Here is an 18,275-nt window from a genome sequence, read left to right on the forward strand (position 1 = left end):
CAAACCCACAGGTGCTAGATTGCATTTGCACAAAATCACATACACGACATACTTAGTATCAGAGGGAATGAATGCATGAATATTATTATTTGAATTTTATACTGCCGCTCCCATAACTGGCTCATGGTGATTAACAAAACAAACATCCATACAGTACACCTGGAGTACTGTGTGCAGTTCTGGAGGCCTCACTTCAAGAAGGACATAGATAAAATTGAAAGGGTAGAGAGGAGAGCGACGAAGATGATCTGGGGCCAAGGGACCAAGCCCTATGAAGATAGGTTGAGGGACTTGGGAATGTTCAGCCTGGAGAAAAGGAGACTGAGAGGGGACATGATAGCCCTCTTTAAGTATTTGAAAGGTTGTCACTTGGAGGAGGGCAGGATGCTGTTTGGGTATAAACAGGGTACTGGCTGGTCCCAGGTTGGTCTGGCGGCGACCCGAGCAGTCCGGAGAAGAAACCTGAGTTTTCTGGGGGAGGTGGTGATATGGGGGAGGGGGGGGAGACCTGGCCTTGAGACCTGCAAAAAGGAGTTCAGCCTGGAGAAGCAGAGGCATGGAGTCAATGGAGCTCAGACACTTCCAACCAGGGATGGCTGGCTGGGATGGATTAATTACTTCAGCAGGGGTAGTCAAACTGCGGCCCTCCAGATGTCCATGGACTACAATTCCCATGAGCATGCTGGCAGGGGCTCATGGGAATTGTAGTCCATGGACATCTGGAGAGCCGCAGTTTGATTACCCCTTCCACACACCACTTCCTCCACCCTACAACTGGTCACAACCCAACTTCCATACAGGCCACTGAGCATCTAGCCCTCTGCCCATCAAGCCAAGGAGCTCACGGCCTCCTTAGGCAGCCTATTCCACTGCTGAACTACTCTGACTGTGAAGTTTTTTTTCCTGATATCTAGCCTATATCGTTGTACTTGAAGTTTAAACCCATTACTGCGTGTCCTCTCCTCTGCAGCCAACGGAAACAGCATCCTGCCCTCCTCCAAGTGACAACCTTTCAAATACTTAAAGAGGGCTACCATGTCCCCTCTCAACCTCCTTTTCTCCAGGCTGAACATTCCCAAGTCCCTCAACCTATCTTCATAGGGCTTGGTCCCTTGGCCCCAGATCATCCTCGTCGCTCTCCTCTGTACTGAATGGGGGAATGAATTTGATTAAGCCACTGTTGAAATTCTACAAGGAGTTCAGGTAACTCTACAAAGAGTTCAGGTTTATCAAACACAATACAAATATCACCCAAAACTCTGGAATAAAAAATGAAATGAACAACAACAACAAAAGGATTCTTCTCGCAATTATGTAGCATAGAGTCTACTCCAGAGACAACGTAAACATATTCGCCCCCGCAGGAGCCAGAGAGCCTCCATGGCCAACCTGGAAAAGCAATCAGTTCAAGATTAATGAGTTGTCTTTATGAAACTGATAAATAATTGTAATGTGTTTTTCTGAAATGTGCTAAAAGACGTGGGCTGGAGTTCTGGAATCACTACTCAAGCTTGCACAGCTTGGAGACACCGAGGGATTGCCAACCTCCAGGCGCAGCCTGGATGCCAGCCACTGTAACTGGCCAAAGGTCACAGACTAAAAGTACCAGACCACATGTTCGGTCTTGCAGTTCTGCCTGTGGTGTGTCCAAAAGAAGCACAGCATGTTTCCCTCGCAGCATTTGGGCTACATTTATTTTACTTCCTTGTTTTGTTTGTTATGTTTTTAGAACTGACACAAGCAGAAACAACTAAAGGGGTTATTCACTGCAAGAGAACAAGATCATGAATATGACCTTCCCAGACATTAGGTCACGCATGTTCACCTTGTCCACATATAAACAAAGAGTAGAGGCTGGAAGAAATCTATTTCCTTCTGCAGTCTCTTATATTAAGTGAAAGAGCCTCTTGTGGCGCAGAGTGGTAAGGCAGCCGTCTGAAAGCTTTGTCCATAAGGCTGGGAGTTCAATCCCAGCAGCCGGCTCAAGGTTGACTCAGCCTTCCATCCTTCCGAGGTCGGTAAAATGAGTACCCAGCTTGCTGGGGGGTAAACGGTCATGACTGGGGAAGGCACTGGCAAACCACCCCGTATTGAGTCTGCCATGAAAACGCTAGAGGGCGTCACCCCAAGGGTCAGACATGACTCGGTGCTTGCACAGGGGATACCTTTACCTTTTTATATTAAGTGAAACAAAGCCCCCCCCCCCCCCAATTTTGCCCTTACATTATTCTATGTCCTAATTCAAACGGTGGCAGGGGCTCATGGGAATTGTAGACCACGGACATCTGGAAGGCCGCAGTTTGACTACCCCTGCTTTACGCAGACACAAATCACGTACACATCATTTCCTCTGAGGTGAATTGATGCTTTGCATGGTGGACCTTTGGACAGCTGAGACGAACGCTTCCTTGCTTTGCTCTGGCAAGGTCCTGCGCACTCAAAAATGAAACTAAGTCCTTATTTCGCAAGCATTTTATTTTATGAGTGATGTCATGCCCACTGCAAACATGTGACTTGCGGGGTGAGCCAGGGAGGCATGTCCCATTGGCATTACTTTTGGGGTTGCTAGAAACCTGAGGAATACTTCAAGGGGTATTCCACGGTTAAAATGTTGAGAAACGCTGGCTTGGAGTTATGGAATGATTTAAAAAGAAACAGAAAAGTGCTACATGAAAAAGACATAATTGCACATTTGCAGAATCCGGAGACTTGACCCCCTTCCTCTGTAAAATTGCTCTCACCCTAAAATGCATTAAACAAACACCCTAAAGCAGGGGTGGGCAAACTGCGGCCCTCCAGAGGTCCATGGACTACAATTCCCACGAGCCCCTAGCAGGGGCTCGTGGGAATTGTAGTCCATGGACCTCTGGAGGGCCGCAGTTTGACTACCCCCGGCCTATCATAAAACCACGCAGAGGCCCACGCATGCCCAGATAACTGCCCGCCCTAAACGTGTCCGCTCTGGAGTCGTTAGAGAGTGTGCGCATGCTCACCAGCCGCGAGGGGGAGGTGCCCGTCCCTTTAAGAACGCGCATGCGTCCGCCCTTTTTCCTTCTCGACGGAAGCCGCGCAGGGTCACTCTCGAGATGGCCGGCCGCGGGAAGCTGATCGCCGTGGTGGGCGACGAGGACACCGTGACCGGGTTCCTGCTGGGCGGCATCGGGGAGCTGGACAAGCACCGGCGGCCCAACTTCCTGGTCGTGGAGAAGGACACGGGCCTGACGGAGATCGAGGAGGCCTTCAGGTGCGCGCGCACCGAGCACTCGGGGGGGGCGGTTGCCGTGGCAACGGAGGGCGCGGGGAGGCATAGAACGCAGGGGCGGCCGAGGTGGGGAGAGACCATCTGCACTCTGCGGCGGGGGGGGGAGAGGAGTAGGAACGTTCCATTCCCCGATGGGAGAATCCATTCTTCGCTGCGGGGGGGGGGAGAGGGCCAAACCATTAGGAATAGGAGGAAGGGGGCAGGGAGCAAGAGCCCCTTTGAATCGCGGGGAGAGGGGGAAATAGGGTGGGGGAGGCAGCCTGCCCCCCTTGCGGGCTCCGAGGACCCCTCTCCCTTCATGCCTTGCAGTCCTCTTTTCCGTTGGATCCCAACACCCCTGCGAGGTAGGCTAGGCAGAGGGCGTGCGGCTGGCCCAAGGCCGGATTTGAACCCGGGCCTCCCAGATCTGAGTTGGACGCTGCAAACCCCCCGCAATGGCCGCTGCTGGGTAGAGAGATGAGGCCTAGACTCCTAGAGCTGGAAGGGGTCTCCTGGGTCATCTAGTCCAGCCCTTGCACCGTGCAGGACACTCACACAACCCGATGCATTCGCTGGCAGGGGCTCGTGGGAATTGTAGTCCATGGACATCTGGAAGGCCGCAGATTGACTACCCCTGCTGAAGTAATTAATGCATCCCTGGTTGGAAGTGTCTGAGCTCCACCGAGTCCCTGCCTCTGCTTCTCCAGGCTGAACTCCTTTTTGCAGGTCTCAGGGCCAGGCCTCCCCCCCCTCCCCCATATCACCGCCTCCCCCAGAAAACTCAGGTTTCTTCTCCGGACTGCTCGGGTCGCCGCCAAACCAACCTGGGCCCAGCCCGTGCCCTGTTTATACCCAAACAGCCGGGTTTGGCATGTGCCTCCGGAGCCGGCTTCAGCAGCCTCCCCCCAGCTCCTGCATGACTCACCAAGGACAGAGCCCTTGGGAGGGTGACCTTGGCGGGCTTTCTCGGGCCCAGAGCTCTGTAGGTGCTGTTTGCAGCGTCCCCAGGAAAACAGAAATAAGGGGCCGGGGCGGGGATTGAGGCCCCCCAGCAGAAAGCTGCCCCTGTGGGTTCTCCTGTTTTTTCAGTGCTCCAAGTAAAAAGCGATGCGCTCAAGGGGTTGGGTTAGATTACGTCGGCCTCTGCCTCCTATCCATCTATGTTGTGGGCTGAATGTCAGAGGAGCCACGTTGGGCCTAAGGCTGCTTCTCTCCACTTTTTTACTGCTGAGAAGCCCCTGAAACAATCTTCAGGCTTCGAGACACTCCAGAAGTGGTGCAGTTGTGAAGAATAGGGTTGGAGATCTTAGCTGTGGACATGCCCACTCAGCCCCCGCCCTCTTCAGGCCCATCATTGGCCATTTGGGGAGGGGTGGATTGTTTGACATGACCCTATAGGGTCATATCACACATGGTTGAGAAGGCCTGGCAGGACACATGAAGCTGCCTGAGACCGTAAGAGACTATCGGTCCCTCAGCATCAGCCTTGCCTACTCAGGCTAGCAGCCCCCCCCCCCCCCCCCCAAGGGTCTCAGGCAGAGGTCTCTCGTATCACTGCCGGCCTGGTCCTTATTGGGCATGCCAGGGATTGAACATTTGTTGTTGTTGTTATGTGCGAAGTCGTGTCCGACCCATTGCGACCCCATGGACAATGATCCTCCAGGCCTTCCTGTCCTCTACCATTCCCTGGAGTCCTTTTAAGTTTGCACCTACTGCTTCAGTGACTCCATCCATCCACCTCATTCTCTGTCGTCCCCTTCTTCTTTTGCCCTCGATCACTCCCAGCATTAGGCTCTTCTCCAGGGAGTCCTTCCTTCTCATGAGGTGGCCAAAGTATTTGAGTTTCATCTTCAGGATCTGGCCTTCTAAAGAGCAGTCAGGGCTGATCTCCTCTAGGACTGACCGGTTTGTTCGCCTTGCAGTCCAAGGGACTCCCAAGAGTCTTCTCCAGCACCAGAGTTCAAAAGCCTCAATTCTTTGACGCTCGGCCTTCCTTATGGTCCAACTTTCGCAGCCATACATTGCAACTGGGAATACCATAGCCTTGACTAAACGCACTTTTGTTGGTAGGGTGATGTCTCTGCTTTTTAGGATGCTGTCTAGATTTGCCATAGCTTTCCTCCCTAGGAGCAAGCGTCTTTTAATTTCTTTGCTGCAGTCCCCATCTGCAGTGATCTTGGAGCCGAGGAAAATAAAATCTGTCACTATCTCCATTTCTTCCCCATCTATTTGCCAGGAATTGAGAGGGCCGGATGCCATGATCTTTGTTTTCTTGATGTTGATTGAACATTAGACCTCCCCATGCTAACTGGATGCCCCGCCAGTGAGCTGCAGCCCCTCCTAGGTGCCAGAATTGAGGGATGCCTTCAAGACCTTCAGAAGAGCCCTGCTGGATCAGACCAGGGAGGGTCCTTCCAGTTCAGTCTCCCGTCTCACCCAGGGGCCAGCCAGCTCCTCTGCAGGGCCAGCCACAGGGCAGAGAGGCTGAGGCCTTCCCCTGAGAAGACCCTCAGAAGAGCCCTGCTGGGTCAGGCCAGGGAGGGTCCCTCCAGTCCAGCCTCCCGTCTCACCCAGGGGCCAGCCACAGAGCAGAGAAGCCGAGGCCTTCCCCTAAGAAGACCCTCAGAAGAACCCTGCTGGGTCAGGCCAGGGAGGGTCCCTCCAGTCCAGCCTCCCGTCTCACCCAGGGGCCAGCCAGTTCCTCTGCTGGGCCAGCCACAGGGCAGAGAGGCCGAGGCCTTCCCCTGAGAAGACCCTCAGAAGAGCCCTGCTGGGTCAGGCCAGGGAGGGTCCCTCCAGTCCAGCCTCCCGTCTCACCCAGGGGCCAGCCAGTTCCTCTGCAGGGCCAGCCACAGGGCAGAGAGGCCGAGGCCTTCCCCTGAGAAGACAGAAGAGCCCTGCTTTCGCTGGCAGGGGCTCCTGGGAATTGTAGTCCATGGACATCTGGAGGGCTGCAGTTTGACTACCCCTGACAGCAGTTATGGAGAGGAATAAGGAAGGAAGGAGGAAACAGCTCAGCCCCTGGAAGGGGAAGTTCTGCCTGCCCAGTCGGCCTGGGAAAGGGTTAGCAAACACGTGAGCCTGAGAGATCGGGTGTATGTCACACGCTTGGCCTTCCCCCAAAGGCTCCTGTCTGAACTTTGCAGCCGTGGGATCACGCTGCATGGTGTGGCGGCTGTGGGTGCTGTTATTCCAGACCCCCCCCCCCCCCCGAATCCCATTTCCATGCAAGTGCTGACCAGTCCCCCTCGCTGTGTGTGTTTCTCCGCAGGGGCTTCTTGAGCCGCGATGACATCGGCATCATCCTCATCAACCAGTTTGTGGCCGAGATGATCCGGCACGCCATCGACGCGCACACCAAGTCCATCCCGGCGGTGCTGGAGATCCCCTCCAAGGAGCACCCCTACGACCCCACCAAGGACTCCATCCTGCGCCGGGCCAAGGGCATGTTCACCGCGGAGGACTTGCGATAGACGGAGGGTGGGCAGTGTGCCTTGGGTCACCTGCCGTGGTGGCCCTTCCAGTGTCCTGTGGGGACTTTGCGCCTGCCCTCCTCCAGCGATGCATCACTCCCCTTGTGACCCTTTTGACTGTGCTGCCAGGGAAGGGGGGCTCCTCCACCCTGCACTTTGCCCCCTCCAAGGGTTTTGTGGGCCTCGTTCTGCTGCATTCCTGCTGTGTGTCTTGCATCTGTTGTGTTTCCCTTGGGCAGAGTCTGTCTGTGTGTGGGCGGGGGAGATCCTGTTCATGCCCCACTCCCAGCTCAGTCCACCATCACAGTAACTGACCCCGCCCCTCATTCCGGCTGCATCTGTGTCGGCTTCCTGCCATTGGGAGGCCAGGTGGAGCGGGCTGGTTGCCATGTCCTGCCCTGGTCCTAAGGCCCATCTCATAACAGAGGTCTGTTCCTGAAGAAGCGATCTTTGACGACAGGCCGACTCTGTATCTCTCTGTTCTGAAGCCCTGCTCCCTTCTGCTTTTTGTGTGGTGTATAACCCCCCCCACCCCCCTCAGCAAATTGTTTTGCCTAGCAAAATTTGGGATGACAAATTAAACTAAATGACATGGTCTGGGCTTCTGTTCTTATGGCAAAGTGGGGGGAGGTGATTTTTCAGGCAGGGGCTGTGGATCAATAGGGGAGCCCCTGCTTGGCATGCAGAAGGCCCCAGGTTCAGTCCCTGGCGGCATCTCCAGTTAATGGAGACCTCTGCGTGAGCCCCTGAAGAGCAGTCTGAGTAGGCAGTACTGATTTTGATATATGAGTGGTCTGATTCAGCAGGGGGCAGATTCATATCTTTTGGGGGGAGGGGCTGTGGCTCAGTGGCAGAGCCTCTGCTTGGCATGCAGAAGGTTAGTCCCGCCATCTGCAGTTAAAAAGGACCATGCAGAGCGTGAAGGACCTTGACCTCAGACCCTGGAGAGCAGGACACATGAGCAGAGAGTCCTGAGCAGACAGTCCTGACCTTGATGGACCCAGGGTCTGACTCAGCATCAGGCGGCATCGCGTGTGTTCATGTGACTCCCAGTAGATGTGGAGGAGCAATTGAGTAGAGTCCAGGGGCACCTTTAAGCCCCACAAAGCTTTCTTCAAGGTACGAGCTTTCCGTATGCATGTGCGCTTCCTCAGATACAACGTCATGGCGTGCAAGTCATCAGTTCATTCTTCTAGGCAAGCATGAGGCTATAGAAGCCCCCCCCCTGCCCCCGGTTGATTCTTCAAGTTGTTTGAAAGAGCAGCATGCGGTTAAAAACCCCCAAGGTGATCCTTTTGGGGGGGGGGGGCGAGGCAAGGTTGTTTCAGATGCTACCCGTGTTGGTCTGCAGAAGAAGAAAGTTCAAGTCCAGCCGCCCCTTAGAAACCAAGAAGGGTTTGGGAGTGTGGGCTGTGCAGAGTTAAAGCACCCTTTTGTCAAGTAAAACGGGAGATCTGAGGGGGGCGGGGGCTGTGAGTGCTTCCCTCCTGGATCTTGGGGCTGCTCCGTGCTTTTTTTGCCACAGAACGGGTGGCCCCCTAAAATCAACGAAGGCAAAGGGGAGACCTCTGGCCCTGTTTGCGGGGAGGTTTGACTGCTCTGCAGCCCCTGACACTGTGGTGTGGAGCGGCTGCAACGCTGACCAAAGAGCTGCTAATTGGACCCACCTGCATCAGGCATCTTGTTCTCTTGCTGGGGCCGAAAGCTATTTTCCGCCGGGATTGCATTGGTCATTCTCCCCGGGTGATCCAGTGTAGGGAAACTGTCCCCGTGCCGTCTCTCCCCTCCCTGCCATGCTTGGAAAATGCTAACAGAACCTGTCAGACCAGAAGACCCTCAGTGGCTCTAACCACAAGTCATAGGTGGGACTGGGGCAGTGAGGCTTGGTCTCCGTGGTGCTTGTGGGGTGGGCAACAGCGGGAGAGAGGTCTTCTGGGGGTCTGGCTCGAGCGTCCCTGAGCCAGCTTGGTGTAGTGGGTTAAGAGCAGCGGCTTCTAATCTGGTGAGCCGGGGTGGATTCCCTGCACCCCCACGTGCAGCCGGCTGACTGACCTTGGCTCATCATAGCCCTGATGGCGCTGCTCTCACACAGCAGTTCTGTCAGAGCTCTCTTAGCCCCACGTCCCACACAGGGTGTCTGTTGTGGGGAGAGGAAAGGGGAAGGCGATTGGAAGCCGCTTTGAGACTCCTTCGGGGAGAGACACCATATGAAGTATGTGGGGCTGAGAGCTCTAAGAGAACTGTGACTAGCCCAAGGTCAGTCAACTGGCTGCATGTACACAGTTCACATTAGAGGCTTCTGCTCTTTACTACATCATGCTGGGTCAGACCGGGGAGGGTCCCTCCAGGCCAGCCTCCCGTCTCACCCAGGGGCCAGCCAGTTCCTCTGCAGGGCCAGCCACAGGGCAGAGAGGCCGAGGCCTTCCCCTGAGAAGACCCTCAGAAGAGCCCTGCTGGGTCAGGCCAGGGAGGGTCCCTCCAGTCCAGCCTCCTGTCTCACCCAGGGGCCAGCCAGTTCCTCTGCAGGGCCAGCCACAGGGCAGAGAGGCCGAGGCCTTCCCCTGAGAAGACCCTCAGAAGAGCCCTGCTGGGTCAGGCCAGGGAGGGTCCCTCCAGTCCAGCCTCCCGTCTCACCCAGGGGCCAGCCAGTTCCTCTGCAGGGCCAGCCACAGGGCAGAGAGGCCGAGGCCTTGCCCTGAGAAGACCCTCAGAAGAGCCCTGCTGGGTCAGGCCAGGGAGGGTCCCTCCAGTCCAGCCTCCCGTCTCCCCCAGGGGCCAGCCAGTTCCTCTGCAGGGCCAGCCACAGGGCAGGGAGGCCGAGGCCTTCCCCTGAGAAGACCCTCAGAAGAGCCCTGCTGGGTCAGGCCAGGGAGGGTCCCTCCAGGCCAGCCTCCCGTCTCACCCAGGGGCCAGCCAGTTCCTCTGCAGGGCCACCCACAGGGCAGAGAGGCCGAGGCCTTCCCCTGAGAAGACCCTCAGAAGAGCCCTGCTGGGTCAGGCCAGGGAGGGTTCCTCCAGTCCAGCCTCCCGTCTCACCCAGGGGCCAGCCAGTTCCTCTGCAGGGCCAGCCACAGGGTAGAGAGGCCGAGGCCTTCCCCTGAGAAGACCCTCAGAAGAGCCCTGCTGGGTCAGGCCAGGGAGGGTCCCTCCAGTCCAGCCTCCTGTCTCACCCAGGGGCCAGCCAGTTCCTCTGCAGGGCCACCCACAGGGCAGGGAGGCCGAGGCCTTCCCCTGAGAAGACCCTCAGAAGAGCCCTGCTGGGTCAGGCCAGGGAGGGTCCCTCCAGCCCAGCCTCGTGTCTCACAGGGGCCGCCCGGCAAATATTTCCTCTAGGGAGACTCCTCTCTGTCATCTGGAGGTCAGCTGTAATTCCAGAAGGTCACCAGCCTTCCTTGGGCGGTCGGCTCCCCTGTCCTCACCCTCCATGACTGAGGAGGCCAGGCTGTGCAGTGGGCTCAAGCTCATAGGTCCCTCCCCAAGAAGGACCTTGTGAGCTCACAAGGGGCGAGTGGCCTGCAGGTCAAGCAGCCCCCGAAAAGCTCAGCAAACTCAAAGGCCTCCCCTTAGACAGGTAAGGGAAGAGCAGAAGAGGTTGCCAGAAGAGGTGGCTTGAGAAGAGGGCAAGTCGCGTGGACATTCGTGGTCTGAGTTGTCACAGCGTAGCGCCGAAGCCTCTCTCGGTCCAAACATGGCCCGGCCGTTGAACATGGACTCCCTGCAGCAGAACTTCTGGAAAGAAGAATACCTCAAGGAGATCATGCTGCGCTTCGGCTGGCACCAGAAATACGGGGCCCTGGTCAAGGCCAAGCAGGAACGCCAGCGGGAGCGGCGCAAGAAGGCCGTGGAGACGACCCTCAAGCTGCCCTCGGTGACGGCACCACTCCCGGAGAAGCCCAAGAGCCCTCCCCGCCCTCCTCCCCCGGAGCCCCCCAGGGAACGCGACCTGATGGGGCTCGATGAGATGGTGCTGCAGACCGAGATGAAGCCGGCCCTGCGGGAGGTGCGGGACCTTCTGTACCAGGGCATCTCTCACGAGGACGAGGGGCGCTTCCGCTACCTGAAGACCCGCGCGCTCCTCCGGCCGGAGGACAAATACACCTTTCCCATCACCACCAACTTCAACTACGGGTGGCAGATGGGTAAGTGGGCACCAGGGGTGTGGCAGGGGACAGTGGAGGAGCGAGAGGGTTGTGGGTGTCCTGCACAGTGTAGGGGGTTGGACTAGATGACCCAGGAGGCCCCTTCCAACTCTGATTCTAAATTCCATCTAAACCTCCGGAAGAAGTTCCTGGCAATTAGAGTGGTTCCTCAGTGGAACAGGCTTCCTCGGGAGGTGGTGGGTTCTCCCCTCTTTGGAGATTTTTAAGCAGAGGCTGGAGAGCCATCTGACGGAGAGGCTGATCCTGTGAAGGCTCAAGGGGGTGGCAGGTGACAGTGGGTGAGCGAGAGGGTCATGAGTGTCCTGCATGGTGCAGAGGGTTGGACTAGATGACCCATAAGGTCCCTTCCAACTCTATGATTTTATGGTCCGCCAGGGGGTGGGGGGAAGCCTTCAGGGGCCTGCTGAAGGAGCCCTTTCCCTCGTTCCAGATGTGTGGGTGCTGTCAGGACCTGTCGGCCTCCTGCCGTGGTTTCCTGACCTTGTTCTTTGTGAATTCTGATGGGGTGTCAGTCGCACCTTGTTGGTGCCAATTGCTACTGGTCAAGGCCACAGGGGGGGGGGGCGGGAGGGGAAGTGAGCCAAAGATTTGCAGCCTGTTTTGCTTCCTGACCTGTGCGGTCAGATTAGTAAATTCCTTCATGGGACAGACTTGTGGGAGAAGGAGGGCAGAATGTTATGGGGGGCCTGGCCTGGGTCAGTGGGGCTCCAATGACGTAGAGTGCCCCTAGGCGCAAGGTTCCTCCATGTGCCTTCCGTGGGACTGAAAAAGGAGATTTCGGCCTCCTTTAACTGGGGCCTGTTTAGGTTAGAAGGGGGGGGAAACATGGGCTTGCGTTATAATAATCAACGGGTTGCCTGTCAAGTCAGTCTCCGCAAGAATAATCAAGAGCCTTCTCCCATTTCTTCAATCAGTTGCTGTTGCTCTTTATGTTCATCGGAAGCGGGGTCGAGCGGGAATCTGATCCGTGCGCCCGGAGTAGGTGGGGGTGGGCTCTGCTGCCGTGAAGCTCCCCCCACTCCGTTCCTGACCGCTCCCCCCTCTCCCCCTTCTCTCTCTCTCTCTCTCTCCAGGGAACATGGCCTCCTCCTACGTGGCCCCCGTCCCCAAGTGCCGCATCGACAGCTTCTTCCGCAGGAACGGCGCCTTCTCCCTGCTGCACCCGCGGGACGTGGCCCTCTGAGCGGGGGGGTGGGTGGGGGCTTCCCTCTCGTGGCCTGCCGTGTCCGCAAACAAGATCCTGCCACTGTTGTCGCCCTTGAACGTCCTTGTGCTGGTCCTTCGCAGGGTCCCCACCTGGTGCCCATGAGCATCGCTAGGCACGGCAGGGGCTGGCTGGGGTGTGGGGTGTGGGGTTGGGGGCGGTGGGTCGGAGGGGGAGCCTCAGGGTTCAGTGAGCAGGGAACTCAGCCCGGTGGGGCTACCCGAGACCTTGACACCCCTTCCGTGTTACAAAACGATAATAAAATGCGGCCAGGTTGCCGTGGACCTCTGACAAGCCCCCCTGGGGTTTTCAAGCTTGAGGGGCTTGTCGGGGAGGACGGTGTGGCCGTGCTCTTTTGGGATTGCCGACTTCTGGTTGGGAAATAAGCTGGAGATTTGGGGGAGGGCTCCAGGGTCCTCAGCAGGGGGGTCGTGCCCTACAGCAGGGGTGGCCAAACTGTCGCACTCCAGGTGTCCATGGACTACAGTCCCCATGAGCCCCTGCATGTGCTGGCAGGGGTTCATGGGAATTGTAGTCCACAGATGCCTGCTAGCAGGGGCTCATGGGAGTTGTAGTCCACGGAAATCTGGAGAGCCACAATTTGGCCGCCCCTGCTGGAGTCCACCTTCCTAAGCAGGGGAACTGATAGGTGTGGCCAGGAGTTCAGGCCGGATTCCGGAGATCGCTGCCCCCCGTGAAGTGTGGTAACTTTATGCCGTTTCCTTTCTGGACGGGTAGCGAGGCCTTGCCCACCTTAGTGATCTATTCCTTTAATAAGCCTCCCAGGCAGAGGACAAGGATGATGTTTAAAGAAGAAACAACAACACCCCCCCCCCGCCCTTTCCAGCCAGTCTGTTCCTGCTGGGATTCTAACTCTCTCAACAGGGTTGTTTGCACCGTCTTGCCGCCTTGCCTGATCAGTTCTACCCCTCAGTTTCTCTTTCACAGACATTGAGAATCTGGCTCCTTTATAACCCGCCTCCCCCCTTTATTTTTGGTGAGCTGTCAGGGTGCGTCATCCTGTACAGTCACTGAAGCATTTAAAGACACAACCCAGCAATTCAACGGAGGATAGCTGTGAACCGGAAATGTACCGATTTGGGACCCCTCCCGCTGCTTGTCCAGGACTTCCCCAGCCCAGATGTGGGGGAGGGTGGCATGGGGGTGAGGGTCCCACACAGCCTGCGCGTGCCAAAACTGCAGGCCTCTAATGCCAAATTTTGCATAAAGTGCAGAATGTGACGGTCTTTCTGGGTGTGTTCTGTGCGCCACCCTCTTTCCAAGTCCAAGACGGGCTCCAGCAGAGACAGGTGGAGGGGTGGGTGGGGGTCTCCTCTGCTCAGTTCCCCTCCAGCCGACCTGGCTCAGGACTCTCCTCTCCGGGGACCACCAGGGGATCCAGCAGCTCCTTGAAGCACAGTGTATTTCTGCAGGGGAGGGGAGACGTTGGTGAGGATCAACACAGAGAATCCATGGCGGTGCCACAACGGCTATTCCCGGAGGTGACTTAGGCCAGGGGTAGGCAACCTGTGGCCCTTCAGGTGTTCGTGGACTACAATTCCCATGAGCCCCTGCCAGCAAATCCTTTGCAAATCATAGCCAGCGAGATATCATCGGTCTGCATGATTATTGAATGGACTTGGCAATGTGTTTTATATTGTTACTCTCAGTAAAGTCAGTTGCAGAAAAAATACAACGGGCTCTAAGTGGGGGGGGTGGGGGGAGCATTTCAACACTGCAAAGCCACCCCCGTTAGAGCTGGTGGTGACAGCCCTTCTCCTCAGCCCCTTACCTTTTCCCTCCTTGGCATCTTGAACGTTTTAGAGCAGGGGTAGTCAAAGTGCAGCCCTCCAGATGTCCGTGGACTACAATTCCCAGGAGCCCCTGCCAGCATTCGCTGGCAGGGGCTCCTGGGAATTGTAGTCCACAGACATCTGGAGGGCCGCACTTTGACTCCCCCTGTTCTAGAGCCTCCTATTGGGTGGGGCTGGTGGCTTGTTTGGGGGGCTTCAGAACGTCAACATGTCATTGGAAAGACCTGACACTTTTTATGGGGGCTGTTGTGCTTCTGGGATGTAACTCAGCCCGCCTTGACATTGTTAGAAGCCCTGATTGTGCCCCTCAGGGTGGAGGGGAGCCACCCCCCCCGCTTGCGCACCTCTCCCTCTTGGACTGCATGACATAAGTCCGCTCGCGTTTCACCTTCTCCAGGTGGCACTTCACCGCTGTCTTCCGTCCGGCTTGATCCTGCTGGAGCCAAAAAGGGGCCAGGTTAGGCGACTGAACCTGCTACGAACAAGGGGCCAAGCACTGGATTTGGTTGAATATTGAATGAGGATTTGGCACCAGTACGGTGGAGGCATGCAAGGGTACCCAAACTGTGGCTTTCCAGCTGTCCATGGACTACGATTACCATGATGCCCTGCCAGCATCATGATAATTGTCCCCGGACATCTGGAGTGCCGCCCATTGGCCGCTCTGAGAGAGTCTTGGACCGGGCTCTGAGCGGCCCATATTCGAATCCCTACCACAAAAGCTCACTGGGTGACACGCTTGGCCTAGCCTACCACACAGGGTTGTTGTGAGCATGAAATGGAGGAGAGGAGAGTCATGCGAGTTCCCCACTGGGGAGAAAGGTGGAGTAGAAATTTGTTTTTGTTTTTTTTGAGGAGCATTATGTCTCCTACAAAGTCCTGCAGTGAGCTTTGGTTGCTTCCACTTCTAGCTGCTCTGTGTCTTGGGGAGGGGGGGGGGAGCAATCGGGCACCTGCCCATCCTATCCTGACTGCAGTCCAGCCTGGAATCCCTTCCACAAAGAACAAGACCAGCTCCTCATGGGGTCGTTCGTCTTCATGCGGCATCACTGTTGCAATGACATTTCTCAGCCTCTTGGGCCTGCCTTGAAAGGGGGGTGTGAAGCCTGTGAACGTGGGGCCCAGGCTTCTGCAGTTGAACTGGTCAGGAGAGAGGGATGCCAGCCTTCAGGACGGGGCCTGGGGATCCCCCAGAATTACAGCGGGGGTGAACCGCACCTGGCAAGAGGAAAGGCTGACAATTGTCACCTAGGCCAAAATGCTGAGAGGAAAGACCACCTTCCCTCCCCGTCCTGCTGCAGGACACAAGGGGACCAAAGGTATCACCTGGCCCAGGTGTTCTGTGGGGGGTGTCCATCGCTCTGCTGGGCTGCTTCCCAGGGGATCGTCCTCAGATCTGCGACGCTTGGCAATAGACAACCTCTCTTGGAACTGGAAAGAGAGACGGAGAGGATTGGCTGGATGTGCAGAACTTGTTTTGGAGTAGTTTCAAGCAGAAAAGCTGGTTTTTTTGTACTCTGCTCGTCACTGTCTGAAGGAGTCCCACTTAAAGCATCTTGCAAACGCCTTTCCTGTCTTCTCCCCACAACAAACACCCTGTGAGGCAGCTGGGGCTGAGAGAGCTCTGTGAGAACTACTCTGCAAGAGGAGCTCTGAGAGAACTGGGACTGGCCCAAGGTCACCAAACCGGTGCATGGGGAATCAAACGACACTGCCTATGAATCGGGGAGCTCTGTTAGTGCCCTGACCTGGTTGCCCTGGGCTAGCCTGATGACAACAGATCTTGGAAAGTTGAGCAGGGCTCGCTCTGGTTAGTCCTTGCGTGGGAAGCCCCCCAGGACGTCCAGGGCTACGCTGCAGAGGGACGCAAGGGCAAGACCACCTCTGCTTGTCTCTCTTTCCTTAATCTGGCTGTCCCAGGCTAGCCCGATGTGACCAGATCTTGGATGCTGTGCTGGGTCAGCCCTGGTTAAGACTTGGAGGAGGGGAGACGAACCAGGAAGTTCAGGAAAATGCAAGATCTGATTCGTCTTTCAGGAGCTCCAGTACTTGAATTTCCTACTGCTGCTACAGCTGCTGGCAGTTCTACCTTGATGGACTACCTTGATAGCGGTTCTACCCACTGATGGACTACCTTGATAGGCCAGGGCCCGGTCTGTGCATTTTGGAATCGTTTGCCTTGTGTGCAGCACCCAAACAGTGACCACTAGACTGGAAAACCTTTTAATAATTTTATTCAACTGCAGAAGAACAAAGTGACACAGGGGGGTTGTCCCAGAAAGGCCTGTGTGTCAAACTTTGGATTGCATGAGACTTTATAATGTTTCCTTGAAGGCAGGGAAAGATGATGCTTTTCGGGTCAAACCTATAACCTGGGGTCTGCACCCCCTTGCACATCCCACAGGGCCACCCCATGGCTAAGTCACCGGAAGAAAGGTTACAAAAGGCAATTTCCCCTTCTTTCTCAGTCCTCTGGTAACATAAACAAGGGTCTCTGGCCTTGAGAACAGAACATATCAGATACAGTCAAGAACAAGCTTCTGGGCCTTCTTTTACGAAACAGTCTGGTACACCAGGCTTCTCTTTACAGAACAATAATTACAAAAAATATTATTTCACTCTCCTATACATCAACCTGGTAGCACCTGAGTTTTGGCCACTGTGTGGCTCAGAGTGTTTGGACTGGAAGAGCTGACCCAACATGGTCTTCCTTACGTTCTTATGGATGGAAAACTGAGCAGGGGTCTTCCTGGTGCTTGGGGGTCCACAGTGGGAGGGCTCCTGGAGTTCTGGCCCAGCCGGTGGACCTTCTGAAGGCCCCCGGGGGTTGGCCCCTGCGTGACAAAGAATGTTGGACCGGAGGGGCCACTGGCTTGATCCAACAGGGCTTCTCTTAGCTTGTTCTGTTCTCTGTGCCCTGTTGTCAGCCCATCGGGCTGCTAGACTAGATGGGCTCCTCTGAGGTTCTAATTTCCCGTGGGTTTTAGGAGAGAATAAAAGCGCAGCATTCTACCCAAGAAGGGGTGGGCGTCCTCCACCTTGACAGGGCACCCCGAGCCAGCCGCCCCTTTGGGACGGAGCTCAAGAGGAAGGGACTCACCCGCAGGGTCTGCCGCTCCATGTCACGGCGGTGCCGGAGCTCTCCCTCGGCCCGCAGTTTGGCCAGCTGCTGCAGCGCCTCCTCCTGCTCCTGGCGGGAGAGCCAGATGAACGCTTTCTCCCGGCGGGGCGGCCGAGGGGACGGCAGCTACGGAGGAGGGAGGCAAAAGGTGAGCCAGGGAGGTCAACCAAGGAAAATGTCCCTCCCTGGACTGACCCTGCCTCGGAAGGAGGAGAAGGACCAGCCTCCCTTCCAGACCCCCGTGCTGGAGAAGGCTGCACCTAAAGGGGGGCTTAGGGACAGCCGCAGAAGGGAGCGAGAGAGCTGGCCATGGGCAGGCGCTCAAGGAGGCAGGGTGAGGAATCTGTCTGGGGGTGGGAGGGCTGCATCTTCTTGGTGCTGGGGGGGCCACGGTAGGAGTGCTTCTGGAGCTCTGGCCCCACTGGGGCACTGGGGTTCTGGATTCTTGCTGTTCTGGACTGTGGAAGAGCTGCTGGGGTCTTGGCCCCACTGGGGGGGGGGGGTTCCTGCGGGCAACTGGGTTTTGGCCACTGTTGTTTGTTCTGTAGGAAACTGGCCCACTTCTCTTAGGTCTTGGGAGGTTCCCTCATTAAACAGTTTTTGGAGCCTCCGGGAGTCATTTGCTACATTCTGTGTACTCCGTCTGTTGGCTTCTGCTGGGGATGCCAACTCCCAAGTTGGGGAATTCCTGGAGGCAGAGTCCTAGGCGGGCAGGGTTTGTGGGGGGGGGGAGGTCCTCGGGGGAGGATAACGTCATGAAACCCACCCTCCAAAGCAGCCGTTCTCCCAGGGAAACAGCTCTTGCCTGGAACTCACCTGCAACCCTAGAAGGTTTCCAGGTCTTGCCTGGAGACTGGCATCCCTGCCTCCTGCCCTGGGGTAGCTGAGGGTTCTGTCCCGTCAATCTGCCCCCTCTCTGGTGGGGGATCAGGACCCCGCCAACCTAGGCCCCCCGCCCCCGGTTTCCAGCACCCTTACCTGCCAAGTCCTGGCCTGCGGATCTTCCGGCAAGGAGGGCCCCGTGGCCCCTTCCCCTTCTGCGGGTTCGCCCTCCTCTGGGGCTTGCTGTGGGGAGACGACAAACACACAGGGAGGGGGGGGATTAGGCTGGGGGCCCCACGTGATCCGTGAGCCCAGTCCTTGAGAATCCCAGGGAGGTTTTTGGCTCCTTCCTCCTCTGGACAAACAGCCGAATGGAACCCTTGAAGGGCCCTGGAGAGGCTTGCCAACTGCCTGGAGAAAAGAAATAACACCCTGCCCCT

At 56.7% G+C, this 18,275-nt stretch overlaps 3 protein-coding genes across 6 annotated transcripts in view; 2 read left to right on the forward strand and 1 right to left on the reverse strand.

The window, feature by feature from the left end:
• The first annotated feature begins 3,033 nt into the window (after window positions 1-3,033).
• ATP6V1F (ATPase H+ transporting V1 subunit F) lies at window positions 3,034-7,309 on the forward strand. The gene is made up of 2 exons (XM_077340524.1): window positions 3,034-3,244; window positions 6,513-7,309. The coding sequence occupies exons 1-2, from the start codon at window positions 3,087-3,089 to the stop codon at window positions 6,712-6,714; spliced, it is 360 nt and encodes a 119-aa protein (XP_077196639.1). The 5' UTR covers window positions 3,034-3,086; the 3' UTR covers window positions 6,715-7,309.
• Window positions 7,310-10,316: 3,007 nt separating this feature from the next.
• On the forward strand, window positions 10,317-12,119 carry SPMIP1 (sperm microtubule inner protein 1). The gene is made up of 2 exons (XM_077340480.1): window positions 10,317-10,853; window positions 11,948-12,119. The coding sequence occupies exons 1-2, from the start codon at window positions 10,403-10,405 to the stop codon at window positions 12,055-12,057; spliced, it is 561 nt and encodes a 186-aa protein (XP_077196595.1). The 5' UTR covers window positions 10,317-10,402; the 3' UTR covers window positions 12,058-12,119.
• A 661-nt stretch (window positions 12,120-12,780) lies between these two features.
• Window positions 12,781-18,275, reverse strand: part of LOC143838692 (uncharacterized) — a 28,051-nt gene continuing 22,556 nt past the window's right edge. The window contains exons 15-19 of one of the 4 annotated variants that reach the window (XM_077340438.1): window positions 17,992-18,078; window positions 16,993-17,139; window positions 15,219-15,323; window positions 14,281-14,325; window positions 12,781-13,505 (exon numbers count right to left, since the gene is read on the reverse strand). In XM_077340438.1, coding sequence (XP_077196553.1) covers window positions 13,443-13,505; window positions 14,281-14,325; window positions 15,219-15,323; window positions 16,993-17,139; window positions 17,992-18,078 — 447 coding nt within the window. In that variant the 3' untranslated portion in view covers window positions 12,781-13,442. Of the gene's footprint in view, window positions 13,506-14,236; window positions 14,329-15,218; window positions 15,324-16,992; window positions 17,140-17,991; window positions 18,079-18,275 lie in introns of all 4 variants that reach the window. The other 3 variants (XM_077340437.1, XM_077340435.1, XM_077340436.1) reach the window with 3 other exon arrangements.

Source organism: Paroedura picta, chromosome 5 (genome assembly GCF_049243985.1).
Source record: "Paroedura picta isolate Pp20150507F chromosome 5, Ppicta_v3.0, whole genome shotgun sequence".
Lineage (NCBI taxonomy): Eukaryota > Metazoa > Chordata > Lepidosauria > Squamata > Gekkonidae > Paroedura > Paroedura picta.

Coding starts and splice junctions, on each gene's coding strand:
- SPMIP1 (XM_077340480.1), top strand. CDS start 10,403: ATGGCCCGGCCGTTGAACATGGACTCCCTGCAGCAGAACTTCTGGAAA. Junction 10,854..11,947: donor CAACTACGGGTGGCAGATGG/GTAAGTGGGCAC, acceptor CTCTCTCTCCAG/GGAACATGGCCTCCTCCTAC.
- ATP6V1F (XM_077340524.1), top strand. CDS start 3,087: ATGGCCGGCCGCGGGAAGCTGATCGCCGTGGTGGGCGACGAGGACACC. Junction 3,245..6,512: donor GAGATCGAGGAGGCCTTCAG/GTGCGCGCGCAC, acceptor GTTTCTCCGCAG/GGGCTTCTTGAGCCGCGATG.